An 18,236-nucleotide genomic window follows, 5' to 3' on the forward strand; every position below is an offset into this window, starting at 1 on the left:
TGCACCCCCCCCCCCCCTCCCTTAACTTTTTTTTTTTTTTTCTGCTCACCTTTCCTTTTGATCATCGTTAGGTTCGTTACGAACTATGCACTGCGGCCATTTGCGACAAGCAGCCTTCAGCGCACCGTCTATAAATACAAAATTACCTTTGGGTTGCGTTCGAAAGCGTTGCTACGCAAGGGTTTGTACGACTCACCTGCGGAACGCCGGCGCCAAGGACCAGCGAGTCAGGAAGAGGAAAGTGAAAGACGTGAAGAAAATGTAATAAAAGCACATACACACACACATACAAGCACACACACACGCACACACACACACCCACAGAGAACGAAAATATCGCAAGCTCACAACAGTTCCTTCAGACAAATCGGTTCTCGAAAGAAAAAAAAAAAAGCAAACAAATGCTTTTCTTTTTTTTCCAGCTAAAGACCTTCACGCCCGTTCCCAGACACTTGATTGTCGCTAAATCCTTTCCTCTCCTCTTTTTTTTTTTATTTCTTTCGTTCTACGTTGCTCCCGCCGAAGACGCGTCTGGCATTCACGTCAGCGCGTCCTTAGCGAGTAAAAGCGACCTTTCTTTTCTTTTCGCAACTTTCGGTGTCGCGGCTCGCGACCACCGGACGCTCCTCTGGGCTCCTGACACACAGAACGCTCGAAGATTAGGCGCGTGGTGGACCCCCGTCTCCGTTGGAAGACGCTGCCGTCATGAGTCGCTTACTTCTCCTCGGTGTCCTGCTGGGCGCTGCGACGTTCGGTGAGTGGCGCTGTAATGCGCGGAACTGTATTCCTCCCCCCTTTTTTTCCTCCCCCTCTTTTTTTTTTTCTTGCTTCAAACATGTCGCTTACATGGGTGAACGCACATGGTCGCTTTGTCGGTTATACGCAGGACAGAGGGGGCCAAGTTTTGAACATTGCGTTGAATGCGAATGTTGGACTCGGGGAACAAGTGCATCTCTTGGTCTCGAACGAAGGCGGAATCCCACACTGTAGAAAACAAAAATCTGAAAAAAATTTTTAAAGTAAAAATACCATTGAGAATGTGATTGAAGACAGAGTTTTTCTCGACGTTAACAGAATTGGTCGCTATAGGATAAAGAAATATCTTGTCATGAACAAACACTGTGCCTAAAATAAACTTTGTTCGTTTTATTATTATTAAGTTCTTTTTCATCATCAGTGAACACAGTTGTGTCCAGCTTCACGATCAACGCAAGTGTCGGTAAAGAAATCTAAATCTCATATGAAGGGCAAATCTCATATCTCAGTTTAATCTCAGTTAATCTCAGTTTTAATTTCGCAAAAAAAAAACAAAAAAAAAACATGAGACACAGCTGCTGACCGGGCACATCGTGCACGGTGCTCAGGACATTGCTATCTATCTATGTGTTTATACCCAGATGTATCGCATTGTATTGAGTGTCGCTTATCGCTTCTTATACGTTAGTTTCAGAGTTATCTGTACGTGTGCGATATTTCGCAACCACATCTCAGCGCTTGACACTTTCGTACTGCATAAAAGGGGCAGTCATGAGAGTAATATATATTATGAGAGTAGTGTATATGAGAGTAGTGTCTATTACAATACTTCCATAAGGAAGAGAACATTGAAACAATATTTTCTGTAAATTGACGAGAAAAGTCAAAAGAACATGACAGTGACACTACAAGAAGGAAGATAATCTGTAAACGGGGGAAAACAAGAAGAAGAAGAAGAAGAAGAAGAAGCAGTAGTAGAAGAAGAAGAAGAGGAGGAGGAGAAGGAGGAGGATGAGGAGGATGAGAAGGACAACAACAACAGCAAAAATTTATGTCACGAAAATTGCCCAATTTTTCTGCATTTATTCATTACCAAAACGTTTTTACAGTGTGATGAACATTTGTAAATATGACATTCAGCTGCATCTCAACCGATATTATATTGAATGTAGAAACACAGGAGAATCTATATAATAATGTTTGACAAGGGAAAAATAGGGGACTTCATTGGCTCTTGTCAATGCACCCAAGAAAAAATAAACAGAGCAAAAGCGTCGTGCCAAAGAAAACATTTACCAAAGAAAACAAGTACGTTTTAGCATGTTCCGTCCGCAAAGATTTCCCTAACTTTTGTTAGCAGAGAAAATAGAAAAGGCAAGGAAAACTCAATCACAAGATAGCAAATCTTCTAAGCAGAAACTTTGAATTAGCGGATATTGCGTTATACTGATAACCGGAAAGTTGAGTAAGCATCAAAGCAAATTATGAACAATGCTACTTCGACAACGCAAAGTACCACTAAATGTCACCATTGCCAGCTAAACTTGATGGCAAGTTTAAAGGTCGCCCAGTTTTTAACAAATACTTACAAACCATACACTGCTGCTGCAAAAAGAAAAAAAAAAAAGATGACCTTAGCGGGTTTTTTTAAACATAGAAATCACGGGCACACAGTCAGACACGTGTAAACGCGTATCACACACCATAAATTTCCCGGGTATGATTAACGCTCCTTTTTGGCAATGATTTTCCACTCCCGCTATTCCTCACTACTCTGACTGCAGTAAGAGCTCGGATGACAGCAGCAAAAAGCTTACATATATAAGCGAATATCGCAAGACTGATTTTTCGAAATATGCGATACACATGCTAGGCGATAAGCCATGCATGTTGGCATCTGCAGGTTATCAGGAAAATTGCTATTTTTCTCTGACTATTCGAAGAGAATAATTCCCCAAAGTTTAAAACAAAGTGAAATTAGGCGCTCTCTTTTTAGGGATGATATTAGACCGCGGGTGTTCTTCAGATGTTACAAGGATGGCATTATGTGGTGTGCGGATCCTTTTGTTTGTTTTTGTTTGTTTCGCGTTATGTACTCTCGGTATGTTAATAGTGTGCATGCGTTCGAACTTTATTTTATTCTATTTCTTTTTCAGCCTCGCACCTAATGGTGACGGTAGATCATCAACCATTTCTTAATTTTATATTTTTTTCGTGTTAATCAGCGTTTCTTGCGAGTAATTTTCGTTTCTCGTAGCACCTTAGCCCACGTAGAAGTGTGGTGAAGTATGCAGGAAGCACCTCATCACTTGATCACCCAGCTAAATATATCTTCAGAAAGAAACCGTGTTCAAGCCCAATGGAACGGGTTTTGAAAACTTAAACCACAAAAATGTTAAAAGCAGTTGCTACAACAGGTACTTCAGTTTTTACGGGTGTCGGCATACAATACTAATTCTGGGCTTGTTATCCCTTAATGCTTCATCCAACTGTCAAGCCAATCAAGGAAAGTTAATATATCGTATCAATTTAGTGACTGAAAAACTGATCCGTAAAGGGAGTTTCCGCTCCCTGAGGCTTTATTTGCGGAATGGACAGATAATTTCTGTCTTTTTTTTTTTTGTCACGAGTCCACAAAGTCAACCCATCCCTTATCGTACATTATCTTGAGTCGAAACTTGAACTGAGTTGGCCCACCCGCTAAATACAACTTACGAAATATTCGCACTGAAATTCCGTCGCGTGCATCGATGCTATACTTAATTTTGTGCCGATATTCGCAAGAACGATTTTTCGAGACAGTGTTAAGTTGAACACAAACACATTTTTTTTTTTCGACTTTAGGCGGCGTACTTCAAAATCGCTGTGCTGGCCTCAGGATTCCTACTATCTGGACATAGCTCGACCACTCACCAGCTTCAATTTCGTACTTGCGACATACGTACCCTAGAGTAATTATTCAAACCTGGATATTTCTTATTTCGGAGTACATGCGTAGATAGTTTAGCGTTCGTGATACGCTATACCCCAGTTGACATAATTGAATGGGTGTAAAATAAGGCTGCTCCTTTGCGACTGGCGAGTACTGCTACGCTCTGCACTTTTTGTGCAAGAAGAATGAGCTGTGCGACCATCTTTGATTGCGCGGTGAACGTGTTCTTTCTTTTAATGCGATTAGCATTCTTTGCCTACTTGAGGCTGTTAATCTATCTATCGACTCCGGAAATTTGAACCACCTAGGGTTCTTTAACGCGCACTTAAATCAATCAATCAATCAATCAATCAATCAATCAATCAATCAATCAATCAATCAATCAATCAATCAATCAATCAATCAATCAATCAATCAATTCTCCAACGCCGGCTTAGTGACCCAAGTTGTCTAACAGCTTCGACGGTTAGATACGTGCTCGTTCTCGTGATGCCGTCGTGGTCGTTCCATAGTCGTAAGTCCTTCTACGCCGATTCAGTGGCCCATGTTGTCTAATAGTTTGGGCCACTAGGGACGTGAGTGAGTGAGTGAAAGAATTATATTGGAGGTCCGGCGAGGACGCGAACTCGCCGCGCACCCGGCTAGTCCCACGTCGGGAGCGGCAGGTCTAGCCCACTGGCCCGGTAGCGGGCACGCCCGACAGCCAGGATTTGCCTGTCTAGAGGTGGGGCTACGCAGAAGCGAGTCCCATCACTCCTCCTCGCTGAAATTGGGGTATCTCCACCCACACTCCCAGAGCATGTGAGTCAGAGTGGAAGTAAGCCCTCAGGATGGGCAGGCGTCGTCGCGATTTACATCGACGTAATAACTGCAACAACTTCATGCAATAACTTCATGCAATGACTTCATGTAGGACGGCCAGACACGGTCTGGAACAGTCTAAGAGAAACGGATTGCGCCCTATTCAGCTTGCGGTGAGGGGGTGGAAAGGCCCTACATGTAGAAGAATTTCATAACCTCGTTGTGAGTAGCTTGCGGCCGTGATGCCGTCGTGCTCGTTGCGTCATTGTCATTCCAGCTCTGTCTTCTGACTCTCGTCATGCCCTTGTCTTAAAGCCATCGTCGTCATACAGTCGTCAAGCATTGATTTTCATACCTTCATCGTGATGCCATCGCAGCACTTCCATCGTCGTCACTTAAGCTTCACCATCCGATCCTCATCATGCCATCGTCATCACACCATCCTCGTCACACAGTCCTCCTGATACAGTCGTCGTCCCACCATCGTCCTCATACATTTGACGTCATCCCCCAGTCCTTATACTGTTATCCTGCAACCACCGTCATCACGTCATCGACATACAGTCGCCCCCATGCATCTTTCGTGTTACCGTTGCTGTCATGCTGCCGTGGTCCTGCATATGCATCGTCGTCGTTCCGGCTCCGTCGTCCGGTTGTCATCATACCGTCGACGTCACGCCATGGTCCGTCCTCCCGTTGTACTGATGCCGTCTTAGTCATGCAGTCATCGTTACACCCTCGTGATCATTTCGGAATCGCCATCTCATCGCCACGTTGTCGTTGTCATACCGCCTTTGCCTTTCCATCGTCATCGTTCTATTTTTCCTGATTCCTTTGACGTCACTGCCTTGTGGTAATGCCGTCATGCTCATGAGTGACCTTGCCAGGTGAGTGCCATAGCAAAGTGGCGCATATCGCACGTAGCCGACGCAACGTTAGTATCAAAATTACCACTACAGATTTAAAAAAAAAAACGTCGCTTAAGTCGTACGGCGTGTCGCTAATTCGTTGAACGCTAATCGCATTTCTGTCTACGGTCATCGTGAGATTTGTTCTGCCGTAATTTTCCTTCTTGCTTTTCATTTTCATGCGATTAGCTTTCTTAGCCTACTTGACACACTTTTGGTGAGCTGCTATCTGCTATTTTCCCCCTGTTGTGCCATACTACGAGCACCACGTGGCAACCACGACGCGACGGGAGCTGCTATACTACATGCACCACGTGGCTACCACGAGGCGACGGGAGCTCCCACTTCTCCGCGGCGAATCAAGAATTCGACACGGGAGGCGACTTCAAGAAGCGCCCAGCCATCTCCGCGGCGTCCAGCCATCTCCGCGACGAATCAAGAATTCGACGCGGATGACGTCATCACCCTGCCCCGCCTGGTTCCTGCCGACGAGAACCCGCCCAAACTGGTTCCTGCCGACGAGGGGTCGCCGAAGGGATTTAAGGGAGAACCGGTCCATTCTGAGATGGGAGAGTCGCTTCCAGCCGCCCTGTCGGTCTGATGCGCTCTTACTGCTTGCTACGCTATCATCAAGTATCTGTAAATATTGTATAAAGTTTTTCGTTTCTTTTTCGTCTGCGGAAAGTGTCCGTCTTTCGTCCTCCACCCCGAAGTCGCAACACCCCTCAAATGTCTCTCTGGGTGGCTAAACCAAAAAGGAAAGATGAAATAGAGAACGCGCGACCTTGTAGCTGACAGGTTCTTAAAAGTTTAATGCCTAAAAAAGACGCGCATGCAGTAGCGCCGCATTTTTTTTTATTTTTTGAAGTCAAATAAAGTCGATAGAAATGGGTCCTGAAGGTTTGGGGGAAAAGCTGTCCAGAACCAAATGTCACCGATATCAACAAGAGTAGTTATGGTAGCAGTGATTGAATCGCGACTAGGTGAGGAGGGAACAGACGCACGGAAATTTTTTTATTGAGATAAGCAAGTGCGAGGTTGCCAGCCCGGGCTCAGGCCACCCGGGCATTATGTGCGGTGAGGCATAGCCTTTCCACCGCTGCCGGGGCTCGCTGGACTGCCCATAGTTGGTCGTGTAGTCAGAGATCTTAGCCATCGCTCCTCGAGAAGGTCCGGTTTTATGTTGTCCTCTACATATATTGCTCTGATCTCTGTGCATTTCCACGCGTGCCATGTCTGTGTGTTCGTGCTTGCAGAGCTTGCAGCTCGCTCCTGGGTATAGTGTGGAATTTACTCCGTTTAAGTGTGCTGGCTTTCGGAAGGTTCTGGTTTGCAACCTTCTCCAATCTGTTTCCTTAGACCTTTTGAGTTGTTTGTGCGGTTGTGGGTATGCTTCTCTCTGTTTCGTATAGTGTGCCAGTATGTCTTGGTACGTGACCAGTTTGTCCGTGTTGTCTTGTATTGCTACTTCGTTGTCGCCGCCTCCTCCGTGTTCTCCATCGCCTCCGCCGCAGTCCTCACCACTTCCCCGGGGGTTGCGGGGTGTTGAGCAGTCCGAGCCGCGATGGGTTAGTTCTCGCGCGGCTCGGTGGGCCATGTCGTTGAGGTTGGGAGGGGTGCTCGGGCATTCTGTGGTTACTTCTGCCATATGTGCCGGAATCCATTTGAGGTATTTGGGTGTGATTTTGCCATTCTTGAAGGAGAACAAACATTGAGAAAGAAAAACCGTTTTTTTTTTCACTTAGAACGACACTGTTTGATTTCATTCAGCTAAAACGAAATTCCTAATCAATATTATGTAAGTGTATATGGCGAGGAAAGAAAAGACAACGCTCTTTTACTTAACCATTTACGACAAATACGTCTTTTTCAGCGCCTGTTATAAAAAGGGGCGTTTACACCGCTGTCAATTGTAGTACGATTAGGCTGTTGACGTGGGCAGATAGGCGCACCCTTAAAGTTCACCTGCTAGCATACAACTCCTTACACGTTGTGCTGTTTGGTTTGTCAAAAATAACCCTCTGCATGGGTGCGATTTCGACACCCGTACGACTGACCTTTTTATGCATCGGTTTCCGTGCTAACAAGCTCAAAACGTCCATCGACTCGAACTGCGGGGAATTTCATAATGCAACTCTAAGGCAGGCAAAAAAAATAGATAATAGAAAAAAAACCACGTCTTTGCCAACAAAAATGACGTCACTGTTTTTTTTTTTTTTTTATGGATATGGCGCCACATTATTTTTTCTTCTGCCGGAAGTGCTCAATCGTCACACAGACGGCACTAAGACCCATGAACTGCCGATGAACCGCCATGTTTTGAACGTATGGGCTTCTATAGAAGCTTCGCCACCAGGTACGTTTACCATGTCGGATGTGCCAAACGCCAACTCTGCAGTCCAAGCGGGACAAGACCGGCTGACGTTTTGTGGAGGCTTCCTTGTGGCACCCGAAGGTAGTGACTCTGTGGTACGTTGTGGCGCTGCTGGCGCGTGGGTGTGTCATTGCGATTAGCATTCTCAGCACCCTTCCAACCCACTCTACCCGTTCCTTCCCCGCTACAGATCTTCAGCAATACGCTGTGTCGGCACATTGCTGGAATGCTAATCGGATTAACGCGTGACATTCATCGTGGAACAGCTTCTGCCGCAACTCGCTCATGTAAACTCATACCAAATGAACACTGACGCAGGTAAGTTTCCATAGCACTCGCGCCGTCGCGTCACGTCTCGTTGAGAGGACGCCAATGCCTTCAAAAGCCGTATACATATACACACGAGCCACAGTGGAAGTGGAGGTATGCCCCATTCCAGTACATCATATGCATAGCGTAAGTGTGAGCCAGTGTTTTTTTTTTTTAATTAAGAGGACATGCTGTCCATGTCTTCTTCCCACCACTTACGTCTTGCGCCACAAAACGTTGACAATTATGCACTAACTAGCCTAACATCTTCCTTTGCTCGAGTTTATTCCAGCGGAATTCGGTAGGAATTGAAATAGGAGTTTATATTAGCTATAGTAAAACTTTTTATCAGTTTCTTGTTAGGCCACAGGGAATTGCATTGCGTATACATCTTTAAGTATATTAAGTATTTATTCGGTCCACCGTCAATTAGGACTGTTTGCCCATAAAGCTTTCTGGCCTTCTAAATAGCAGCAAGTCCATGCATATAAGTTTTTTGTTGAAATTTGTTTTGGATTTGTACCTAAAAACTATTTGAACCAAAACTGAGCTCGTGTATAACATGTTCAGTCACGGTGTCTCCGCACGATGACGACGACGGTGATGATGAGAATGATGATGATCCACATTTATGGCACGTGCCCACAGAGGGGGAATAGGCCAAAAATCGGATGGCAAGTACATGTAGAGACAAAACATACTATGGAACTGTACTATACGATTAGTGACAAGAAGATACATCTTGAATAAGACGCTCAATGCAAACGTAACCCTCTGCTATAGCCATAAACAATGTCACAAGTCACATTAGTACTGAGAATAATGCAAATATGTTAACTTAAGAGGTGCGCTACCAGTTTTTGCGAGATTCACGACAAGTTGCTCCGTATCTGTGTTCTTAATTCGTGTTCGTTTCTGCTCCGTAAGAACACTGCCGGCACAATAATAACCAATGCGTATACTTGCAACAAATATTTCAGTTCTCTTAATCATGCAGCTCATCACCTATAAGAGCTTAATTTCCTAATCAGTTAACTTTTTACAGTCATGTAGACTGGCTTGAAATGACCTAAATATTCATGCAACAGGATCCAATTATCTTTCTGCAATGTTTACACCCTATTTCCAGAAAGAAGTATATAAATTTAGAGACATTAAGGGTAGTAAATCTTAATTCGTGACTGTAGGGGATAAACTACAAAGCTGCACAGAAACTTGCGAGCGCGTTCCATTAAAGTTATTCAGCAGTCCACCCTCCATGTCCCGTCCGCCATAGATGACTTGTTTAATGCTTTTGTTGGAATGTCAAATGATCATATACTACTGCACATAGCTCTGCAAACGCTTTATAACTGAAAGGGTGCTAACGGAATACTGACACGGCAGTTAAACGATAGTTTATGTATACGCTCTAAATCCTACGAAAAAATATTGGCAAGTAGCTTGCTAAATAATTTACTGTAAACCTTGTTCCTGCGAACCAGGGGCCGAACTCGCAAAGCTTTTCCTCCGTAAGTGCTCAGTACTATTACTTGTGCGCTCTCGCCAATGGTATGTCAGGAATCAGGATTTTATAGAATGTTCTCTCAAGAACGATAGCAGCGTGATAGTTTTTTTTTTTCTGTGTGTGTGAATATGGACCGAGTTTTGGTTTCGTGGCGCAGGCGGTGCATGCATGCGTCATGGCGTCATGATAAGTGAGGGCAGCCAGAAAAGGCGGGCCGCTGCGTTCCTGCGTATATTTATTGTGGCAACGTCATTACACACTTAGCCTTAGTGTTAAACGACGTCGGCGAACTTTCTCTGCGTCATGGCGCCCCGACAATGGCGGTGAGACGAGTTCCCCTGTTTCACGGTCAACTTTAGTATCGTAACTACTGTGTCTCGTAAGTGTTCCCCGGCCTTCACGCTCGCTAAATGACCTCATCTCTTTACGGGGAAAACATGGAGAAGGCGGGAGATGGAACATCAAGACGAGGAGCAAAACGAGGTGAAAGCGAAAGCCAACGTTTCGACAAGTGGATTTGTCTTTTTCAAGACGACACATGTTTCCCTCGGCACAGTATGTATATATATATATATATATATATATATATATATATATATAGGTAGGGTTCTTTGAAACGCAAGAAGGGGTAATGCGGGTGGGTTAACGGTGAGGGTGTAGAATTGAGAATGAAGGGGCGCTGTGCACAGGGCCGGTGACACGGCCGTGTGTCAGCCGGCGTGTGAACGGCCGTGTGCACAGCACCCCTCTATTACCTGCTTCACTGGACGTCATGGGCTATCGTGTCCCTGAAGGCGATAATAAAAGGAGCGGCAGAAAACGGTGCTCGTGAAAACAAAATTACTGAAATGGGATAAACATATAAATAAAGGGAAAAAAAGGAAAGACAGCGAGGAAAAAAAAATCACTAAGTGTGTTGCCTATAGCTTGAAATTTGGTAAAGCCAATAGATTCTAAAGCTCCCTTTGAAACGTTTATGTTTATTGGTTGCAAAGTCTTCAACTTATGGATAAGGCATGATTCTCTGTATTTTCTTTCTCGTTCAGAAATGAAATTTGACTGTAAGATGTAGAGGTTAAGTTCATCAAACTTACGACCTGGTGGTTTGAAATGCTCGGCGACGGCTTTGGGAAGCTTTTTAGCTGTGTCCGCGTAATTTCCGTTTAATCTGACGCTCACTGATTGTACCGTTTCACCGACATATTTCTTACAGAAGGAAAGTTCAAGCATGTAAATCACATCGGCACTTGTTCAAGTAAAGGAAGCTTTAACTTCGTGTGTACTATAACAATTTACAGTGCTTTTAATTTTAATGTAATTTTGAAGGTGCCCGCAGGTTTTGAACCTGTGGCGACAACACGCTTTTATTGCGGGGTAATGATGTTGGCTGACTTTTGCGTGAACAAAAATGTCTTCAAAGTTTCTCTTGCGGCGATAGGTAACCCTTGGTACATCCGGGAACGCTTTTCTCAGACGCCCGTTACTTGATAATATTGGGTGGTGTTTTCGTAGGATGTTGTTTATGTTTGGAAGGGCTTTATAATATTTTGTTTTAAAGGCTGGCGATCTGTCAGACTCTGGTGTAGGCTGTTTCTTAGGTAATTTCGGCTGTCTCTCCAATCTTGACGCGACATCATATGCTCTATCGAGAGCAACTTCTGGATAGTTTCTTTCTGCTAGCGTTGTTTTAAGGTTATTTAGGTGGTAGATATAATCGTCTTCGCTGAAGATACTTCTCATTCGTTTCGCTTCTCCGACAAAAACTCCTTGCTTGCAGTGACGCGGGTGGTGACTGTTGTAGACTAAATATTGCTGGCTATCCGTGGGCTTCCGGTAAAATGCTGTTCTCAGTTTTCCGTTTTCTATGTAGACTGTCGTGTCGACGAAGTTCATTTGACTAGGCGAGTGGTGAGCAGTAAACTTAATGCTCGGGTGAAAGCGATTGAAATGGCTAATTAAGTTGGTTAACGCACTTGGCTTTCTTTTCTTTTTCGTTTTATTTATATATTTATTCCATTTCAGTAACTTTTTTATGAGCACCGTTTTCTGCCACTCCTTTTATTACCTCTTTCAGAGACATGACAGCCCATTACCTCTATCGAAGCAGATAATAGAGGGGTGCTTTGAACACGGCCGTTGACATGCCGGATGACAAACGGCTGTGTCAGCGGCCTTGTGCACTGCGCCCCTTTATTCTCAATTGTACACCATCGCCGCTAACACACCTTCGGTCGTTGTCGCACCCATCCGCCTTACTCCCTCTCCCCTTTAGAATAACCTTACATATACTGTGCCGAGGAAAGCATATGTCGCCTTGAAAAATACAAGTCCACTTGTCCAAACGTTGGCTCTCGCTTTTACTTTGTCCTCGTTTTGCTCATCATCTCATCTCTTTATGAGTGACTAACATGTCTTTGGTGTATGAAACATCGGAAATACGTGTCAATACTCTTTAATTGGGCGTTGCGGGACAGTCAATAAATATATGACGACTTATCAGTCGCAAGCAGGCAGGTAATATATGTTTGAGGAAAGTCGACATATATCATTTGGTCTTTTCGAGCGTCATTATTCGGAGAATCCCACCCAGCGCTCTGTATTGTTATGATGCAACTGGCGGTCGAAGCAGAACTTGAAGCCCTCTTACGAGAATATTGCCTCCAGCATAGCCTTCTTTTTTTTTTGTGTAAATGTTTGTTCCACCAATAAGGGTTAGTGAACGAGCGTGTTTCCATCTGTACACAGACGCGGAGCGACGCGTCGTCCTCGCATTGACTCGTTGGCATCGGAGTCGCGCGCACAACGCAAGGCCAGCCTTGTACGTCAAGTCACGTCGTCATTTTCTCGTGTGAGCGCCGGCGCCGACACAAATAATATTGCATTTTTCCTCCGCCAGTTTCGTTCTCTGTGTATGGGAACGTTCGCAGGGGAAGCGGTCTACCGTCGCTCTCTTTTAAGATGTTATAGGTTCAGCATGTTAATTTTCTTGTCTCAGCTTAGATGGTTTATACCGTCTCTCTCTCTCTCTCTCACACACACACACACACACACACACACACGCACACGCACACGCACACACACACACACACGCACACACACACGCACGCACGCGCACGCACGCGCACACACGCACGCACGCACACACACACACACACACGCACGCACACACACACACACGCACACACACACACACACACGCACGCACACACACACACACACACACACACACACACACACACACACACACACACACACACACACACACACACACACACACACACACACACGCACGCGCACACACACACACACACACACACACACGCACACGCACGCGCGCACACACACACACACACACACACACACACACACAGACACACACACACAGACACACACACACACACACACACACACACACACGCACGCACGCGCACACACACACACACACACACACACACACACACGCACGCGCGCGCACGCACACACACACACACACACACACACACACACACACACACACACACACACACACACACACACACACACACACACACACACACACACACACACACACAGACACACACACACAGACACACACACACACACACACACACACACACACACACACACACACACACACACACACACACACACACACACACACACACACACACACACACACACACACACGCACGCACGCACACACACACACACACACACACACACACAAAAGTGTACGTGGTTTCGTTCGCCTACCGCCCTATGGGTGGCCAGGAGGGACTGCTAGGAGGGGGAAAAGCTTACTTGGCACCTGAATGGTTATGATGAACAATAATTACTTTAGTTTACATCAAACACAAAGATGTACTTCGGCAACGACAACAGTACAAATGCGTTCAATATAGTGGTACACTGCTATAAAGGGACGCAAAAATGATGTATGTATATATTTGAGCTGCATTAGCAAATTACCCAACCAAAGTACAACCCCGCAAAAAAAAAAAATTAAAACAATTGGCCGCTGTTACCGTGACGAGAGGTTTGGTATAAGCTAGAAGAGAAGCCAGAACAAAAGATGGGTGCCGCCGCCGCACTGAAGCTTTTGCACGACCTACCCTTCACGTCATGGATCCTGATTGCGTGTTTGCGCGGACCTACAGTTAATTTCGTGGCGACAGTCATTGACTGCATTGTATTGTAAAATACATAAGGACTGCATTTGGCAAGCTTCGGAGAACTTCAGGTGTGCCACAGCGGCCCCGCATATACGATTAAAAGAAAAACAGCAAATGCTTTTAAATTTGTGACGTCACACTGAAGAACCAGTGCTCTGGTTTCGATGCGAAATTCAAGAAACGGGAATTTGATCTACATTTTTTGCTCCAATAATTTGAAATCGGTGACGCTCTGTTCAACCAAACTGCGTGAACCTCTCGTTTCGTTTTCTATGGCTTAGTACTCTTATATCTGCTCACATAAATGATTTTTTTTTCAAGCACCGTAACATTCCCTTACGAAGGTATGATCGAAAACGCAATAGGTCTTTTAAAAAAATATTTATTGAAGGCAAAAGAAACTCGATGATCTCTACCCGCCGTGGTTGCTCAGTGGCTATGGTGTTGGGCTGCTGAGCACGAGGTCGCGGGATGGAATCGCGGCGGCCGCATTTCGATGGGGGCGAAATGCGAAAACACCCGTGTACTTAGATTTAGGTGCACGTTAAAGAAACCCAGGTGGTCGAAATTTCCGGAGTCCTCCACTACGGCGTGCCTCATAATCAGAAAGTGGTTTTGGCACGTTAAACCCATAATTTAACATTTTTTTTCGATTATCTCTAAAAATCTCAACAAGCCTTCTTGTAAAAGGATAAACACTCCCGGGCATATCGCGTATAGTATAAGTTCTTTCGCGCCGAGGAACGTCCCTCAGCAGAAGAACGTTTCAGCACCTTATAGCTTGAACACGATCAATCACAAATTCAACGTCACCGCAGACGTCGCTATTCGCTCTTTAATCCTGCTTTGATTCGCCAAATCCCTAAGCAGAGAAGTTCAGCCTGTCCTTAAAACGCACGCAGCACGCATACATGCACACCCGTGGCAGCCTGGAGGTTAATCGACGGTTGCTCCGTGGCTGTGGCCTTTTGCGGTTGGTCGCGGGTTCCATTGCCTCTAGGGCCCCACTCCCGACGGGACGTAATGCGAGAATACTGGTGCGCTGAAGCATTGTGTGCACGCTAAAGATAAGCCCAGGTGGCCAAAATTAGTCCGCAGTCCTCCACTACGACGTCTCTTGCAGACAGATGTGTTGCTTTCGGGGCCGTAAGCCCCCATCGATCAACAAACTATAAAATTCTCTGAGGTATCGTATCCAGCGTTTGGAGAGCAACCACATTTCCCCCTAACACGGTGAACAGCGTAAGCGACGGGACATGTAAAAGCGACATGAGATGGCCTTGATTTTGTAAGCGATTCCTTTTTCGATGCTATTATACCTATCGCGCTTTTTGCGTTTCGTCAGTGGTCAGAGCGGCGTTCCGGCCCCGTTATCAACAGGATCAGCCGGCTATGAACGGTGAATGATAAGAGTGGCATACAATCGAGCGGATGGCATCGCTACGAAGTGCTGGCCCTGATTCGATTTGCTCAGTTGATGATAGTCAGCGGATCCCTCCTGTTCCTTTCACTTGTACAGTCGTGTGCTCTGTTAGCCACGTTAAACGTAAACAAACGAGTCCAGTTCAGAACCTCGTTCCCTCGCAGCTTTTCTTTTTACGTTACTGGTTCGATGTACAGTGACAGACGAGTGAAACACGAACAAAAATATTACAAAATAAAACAAGTTTCGCGAGTAACAACCCGAGAGCTCGATCTCACACAGCTACTTATCTGCCGGTCGCCAGCGCGGGTACAGGCCTCACACTAAGCGTACAAGTTGAAATCGTACTAGCGACCAAAAAAAAAAAAAAAATGAAGGAACGCGTTATAGTTAGTCCTAACTTTGCTCGTACTTCAATTGTCCACGACTCTACTCTATAAAATGCGAATACAGGTTCTTTTTTTTTTTCCTTCCGTGACTATGCCAAAAATGCAATATAGTTGAACGACAAATACGCGTTCAGCATTTTCTCTGTATAAATACTTTGGGAGAAAGGTATTTCAATTTTATGTCGCGGCATTTTCCTTCCGTAAGACGTGGTATATACATATATTGATCTCGTGCATACGCTGCATGCCTCATGGACACATCTATATGTATGTGGACATGGCAACTCCTCCGCTCCTTCCAGCTAAGAATATTTTGAAAACTCGAAGTCGACGGCTACCCTAAGAGACCCTACATTCCCCTTCGTTCCCATTCTGTGTAGATTATTATTGACAACTGCGTTACAACCTAACAGACAAAACAACGCGAGCGCATACACACACTCTCTCTCTCTCCACCCTTTCAAATCTCTCTCAAAATAAAAAGGCGAACAAAAATTCACTGATGATTACGATACTCCCCAATGCGAAATTGGAGCGCAGCTATATACGTGTTTTCATTTCGCGTGTCAATATTTTGTGTTATGACTATATAGGTTTATGTTAGGAAGATAACGCTGTGAGTAGCGCGCTTTGTTTCCATACAGACGACGCGCGCTACTCTGGCGCCATCTCGCAGCCATCGTCGCCGCACAGACCGTCTTCCGTGGCACTACGCTTTTATTCTCACGCTTTCGTTCCACCAACGACGAAAGCGGCCCTTCGTCGCGGGTAAATCGTGCCACCAGTGTCAGCGGCTACAACAACCAAGGGAGAGTCACATCGAGCCTTGCACGTAGCCGCTCGCCATGACCTCTTGCAGGAGCAGTGATCCCGTCACACACGCTGGTACCGCGGACTGACCTCAGCAGCTGACGCCGCGAACGGGCATAACGCTCGTATCAGCTGTATCAGCGTATCAGACGTATCAGCTGTAGTGGGTAACATGCATGTGGCGCTGTGCGGACTGCCACCGCGGCGGCGCGAGACCCGAGCTCGGGCTGCTGCTGATGCCAACTGCTGTTACTTGCTGTTACTGACATGCCGTCTGAACAGAGGAAAGGTCCGTGGATTGTGTCTCTCATTGACATTCTTCACAGTTCTTCGACGGCTACATGCCCTCGAGCCCTTCGTCGCCAAGCCACCCATTTCGTGCTACGGGACGCCATCTTGTACCGCCGAAACTATCAGCCGGACGGTCGCAAATGGCTGCTAGTCACCCCTCGCCATTTGCGCTCCGACATATGCACGTATTTCCACGCCGACCCACAACAAGCTCATGCTGGCGTCCTGAAAACCTACGAGCGGCTCCGCCAGCGCTACTACTGGCGCGGCATGTATTCTTATGTCCGCAAATACATTCGGTCATGTGGAGCCTGTCAGCGACGCAAGACATCTCCTCATACGACAGGCCCTCTGCAACCTTTACCGTGTCCTGCACGTCCTTTTGATCGGATTGGCATTGCCCTTTATGGGCCTCTTCCATGCACTGCTAAAGGAAATCGTTGGATAATTGTCGCAGTAGACCACCTCACAAGATATGCCGAAACTGCTGCAGTTGCTTCGGCTGCTGCTCGCGACGTCGCCGCATTCATGTTACGGCATGGCGCACCGCGAGAACTGCTCAGCGACCGAGGCCGTGTCTTCTTGTCCGAAGTTATTAATGAGCTACTCGCCGCTTGCCGCACTATTCACCGCACCACTACGGCATATCACCCACAGACTAACGGTCTAACGGAACGGTTCAACTGCACTCTTGGTGACATGCTCACCATGTAGGTTGCGTCTGATCATTCCAATTGGGACGATGTCCTCCCTTTTGTGACGTACGCGTATAATACCGCCGTTCAGGCTACCACAGGCTTCTTCCCATATTTCCTTCTTTATGGACGTGAACCATCCACTACCCTCGACACCATGCTACCATATCATCCGGATGCCTCTGAATTCATCCCTCTTTCCGAAGTTGCTCGCCATGCTGAAGAGTGCCGCCAACTGGCTCGCTCGTTGACGTCGGATACCCAAGGAATCCACAAAGATCGCCACGACTACGGGCAGCCCACACAGCCCTTCGCCGTGGACTCTCACGTCTGGCTTCAGCTGCCCTTCCAATCTCCAGGCCTTAGCCGAAAGCTTGCTCCGAAATATCAGGGTCCGTACCGGATCGTCGCGTGTACATCACCGGTGAATTATGTGGTCGAACCGGTGACGCCATCTTCGGACAAACGCCGCCGTGGCCGCGAGACGGTTCACGTCAGCCGCCTGAAGCCGTACCACGACCCCCTTATCGTGTCATCACCTTAGGTCGCCAGGATGGCTCCTCTTCGCCGCGGGGGCAATTGTAGTGGGTAACATGCATGTGGCGCTGTGCGGACTGCCACCGCTGCGGCGCGAGACCCGAGCTCGGGCTGCTGATGCGAACAGCTAGGACTCGCGATCAAGAGCCACTTGCGATCCCGCGTACGAGCTGCAATAAACCCCCTTTCACAGCCTATACTAACGCCGTCAAATGACTCATGTCGCAGAAAGTCCGGCGTCCAGCGTCCCGCGTCCAGTGTCGACAGTCCTGTGAGCGAAAACTTATTCCAGAGCACGCATACCCAACCACGCGGGCCTTCCGTGTAGCGTA

General features: G+C 46.4%; 1 protein-coding gene across 1 annotated transcript in view; it reads left to right on the forward strand.

The window, feature by feature from the left end:
- Positions 1 to 341: 341 nt before the first annotated feature.
- LOC126534590 (uncharacterized) overlaps positions 342 to 18,236 on the forward strand; it is a 42,251-nt gene continuing 24,356 nt past the window's right edge. Inside the window, exon 1 of the mRNA XM_050181858.3 lies at positions 342 to 754. Coding sequence (XP_050037815.1) covers positions 706 to 754 — 49 coding nt within the window. The 5' untranslated portion in view covers positions 342 to 705. The remainder of the gene's footprint in view (positions 755 to 18,236) is intronic.

Source organism: Dermacentor andersoni, chromosome 7 (genome assembly GCF_023375885.2).
Source record: "Dermacentor andersoni chromosome 7, qqDerAnde1_hic_scaffold, whole genome shotgun sequence".
NCBI lineage: Eukaryota > Metazoa > Arthropoda > Arachnida > Ixodida > Ixodidae > Dermacentor > Dermacentor andersoni.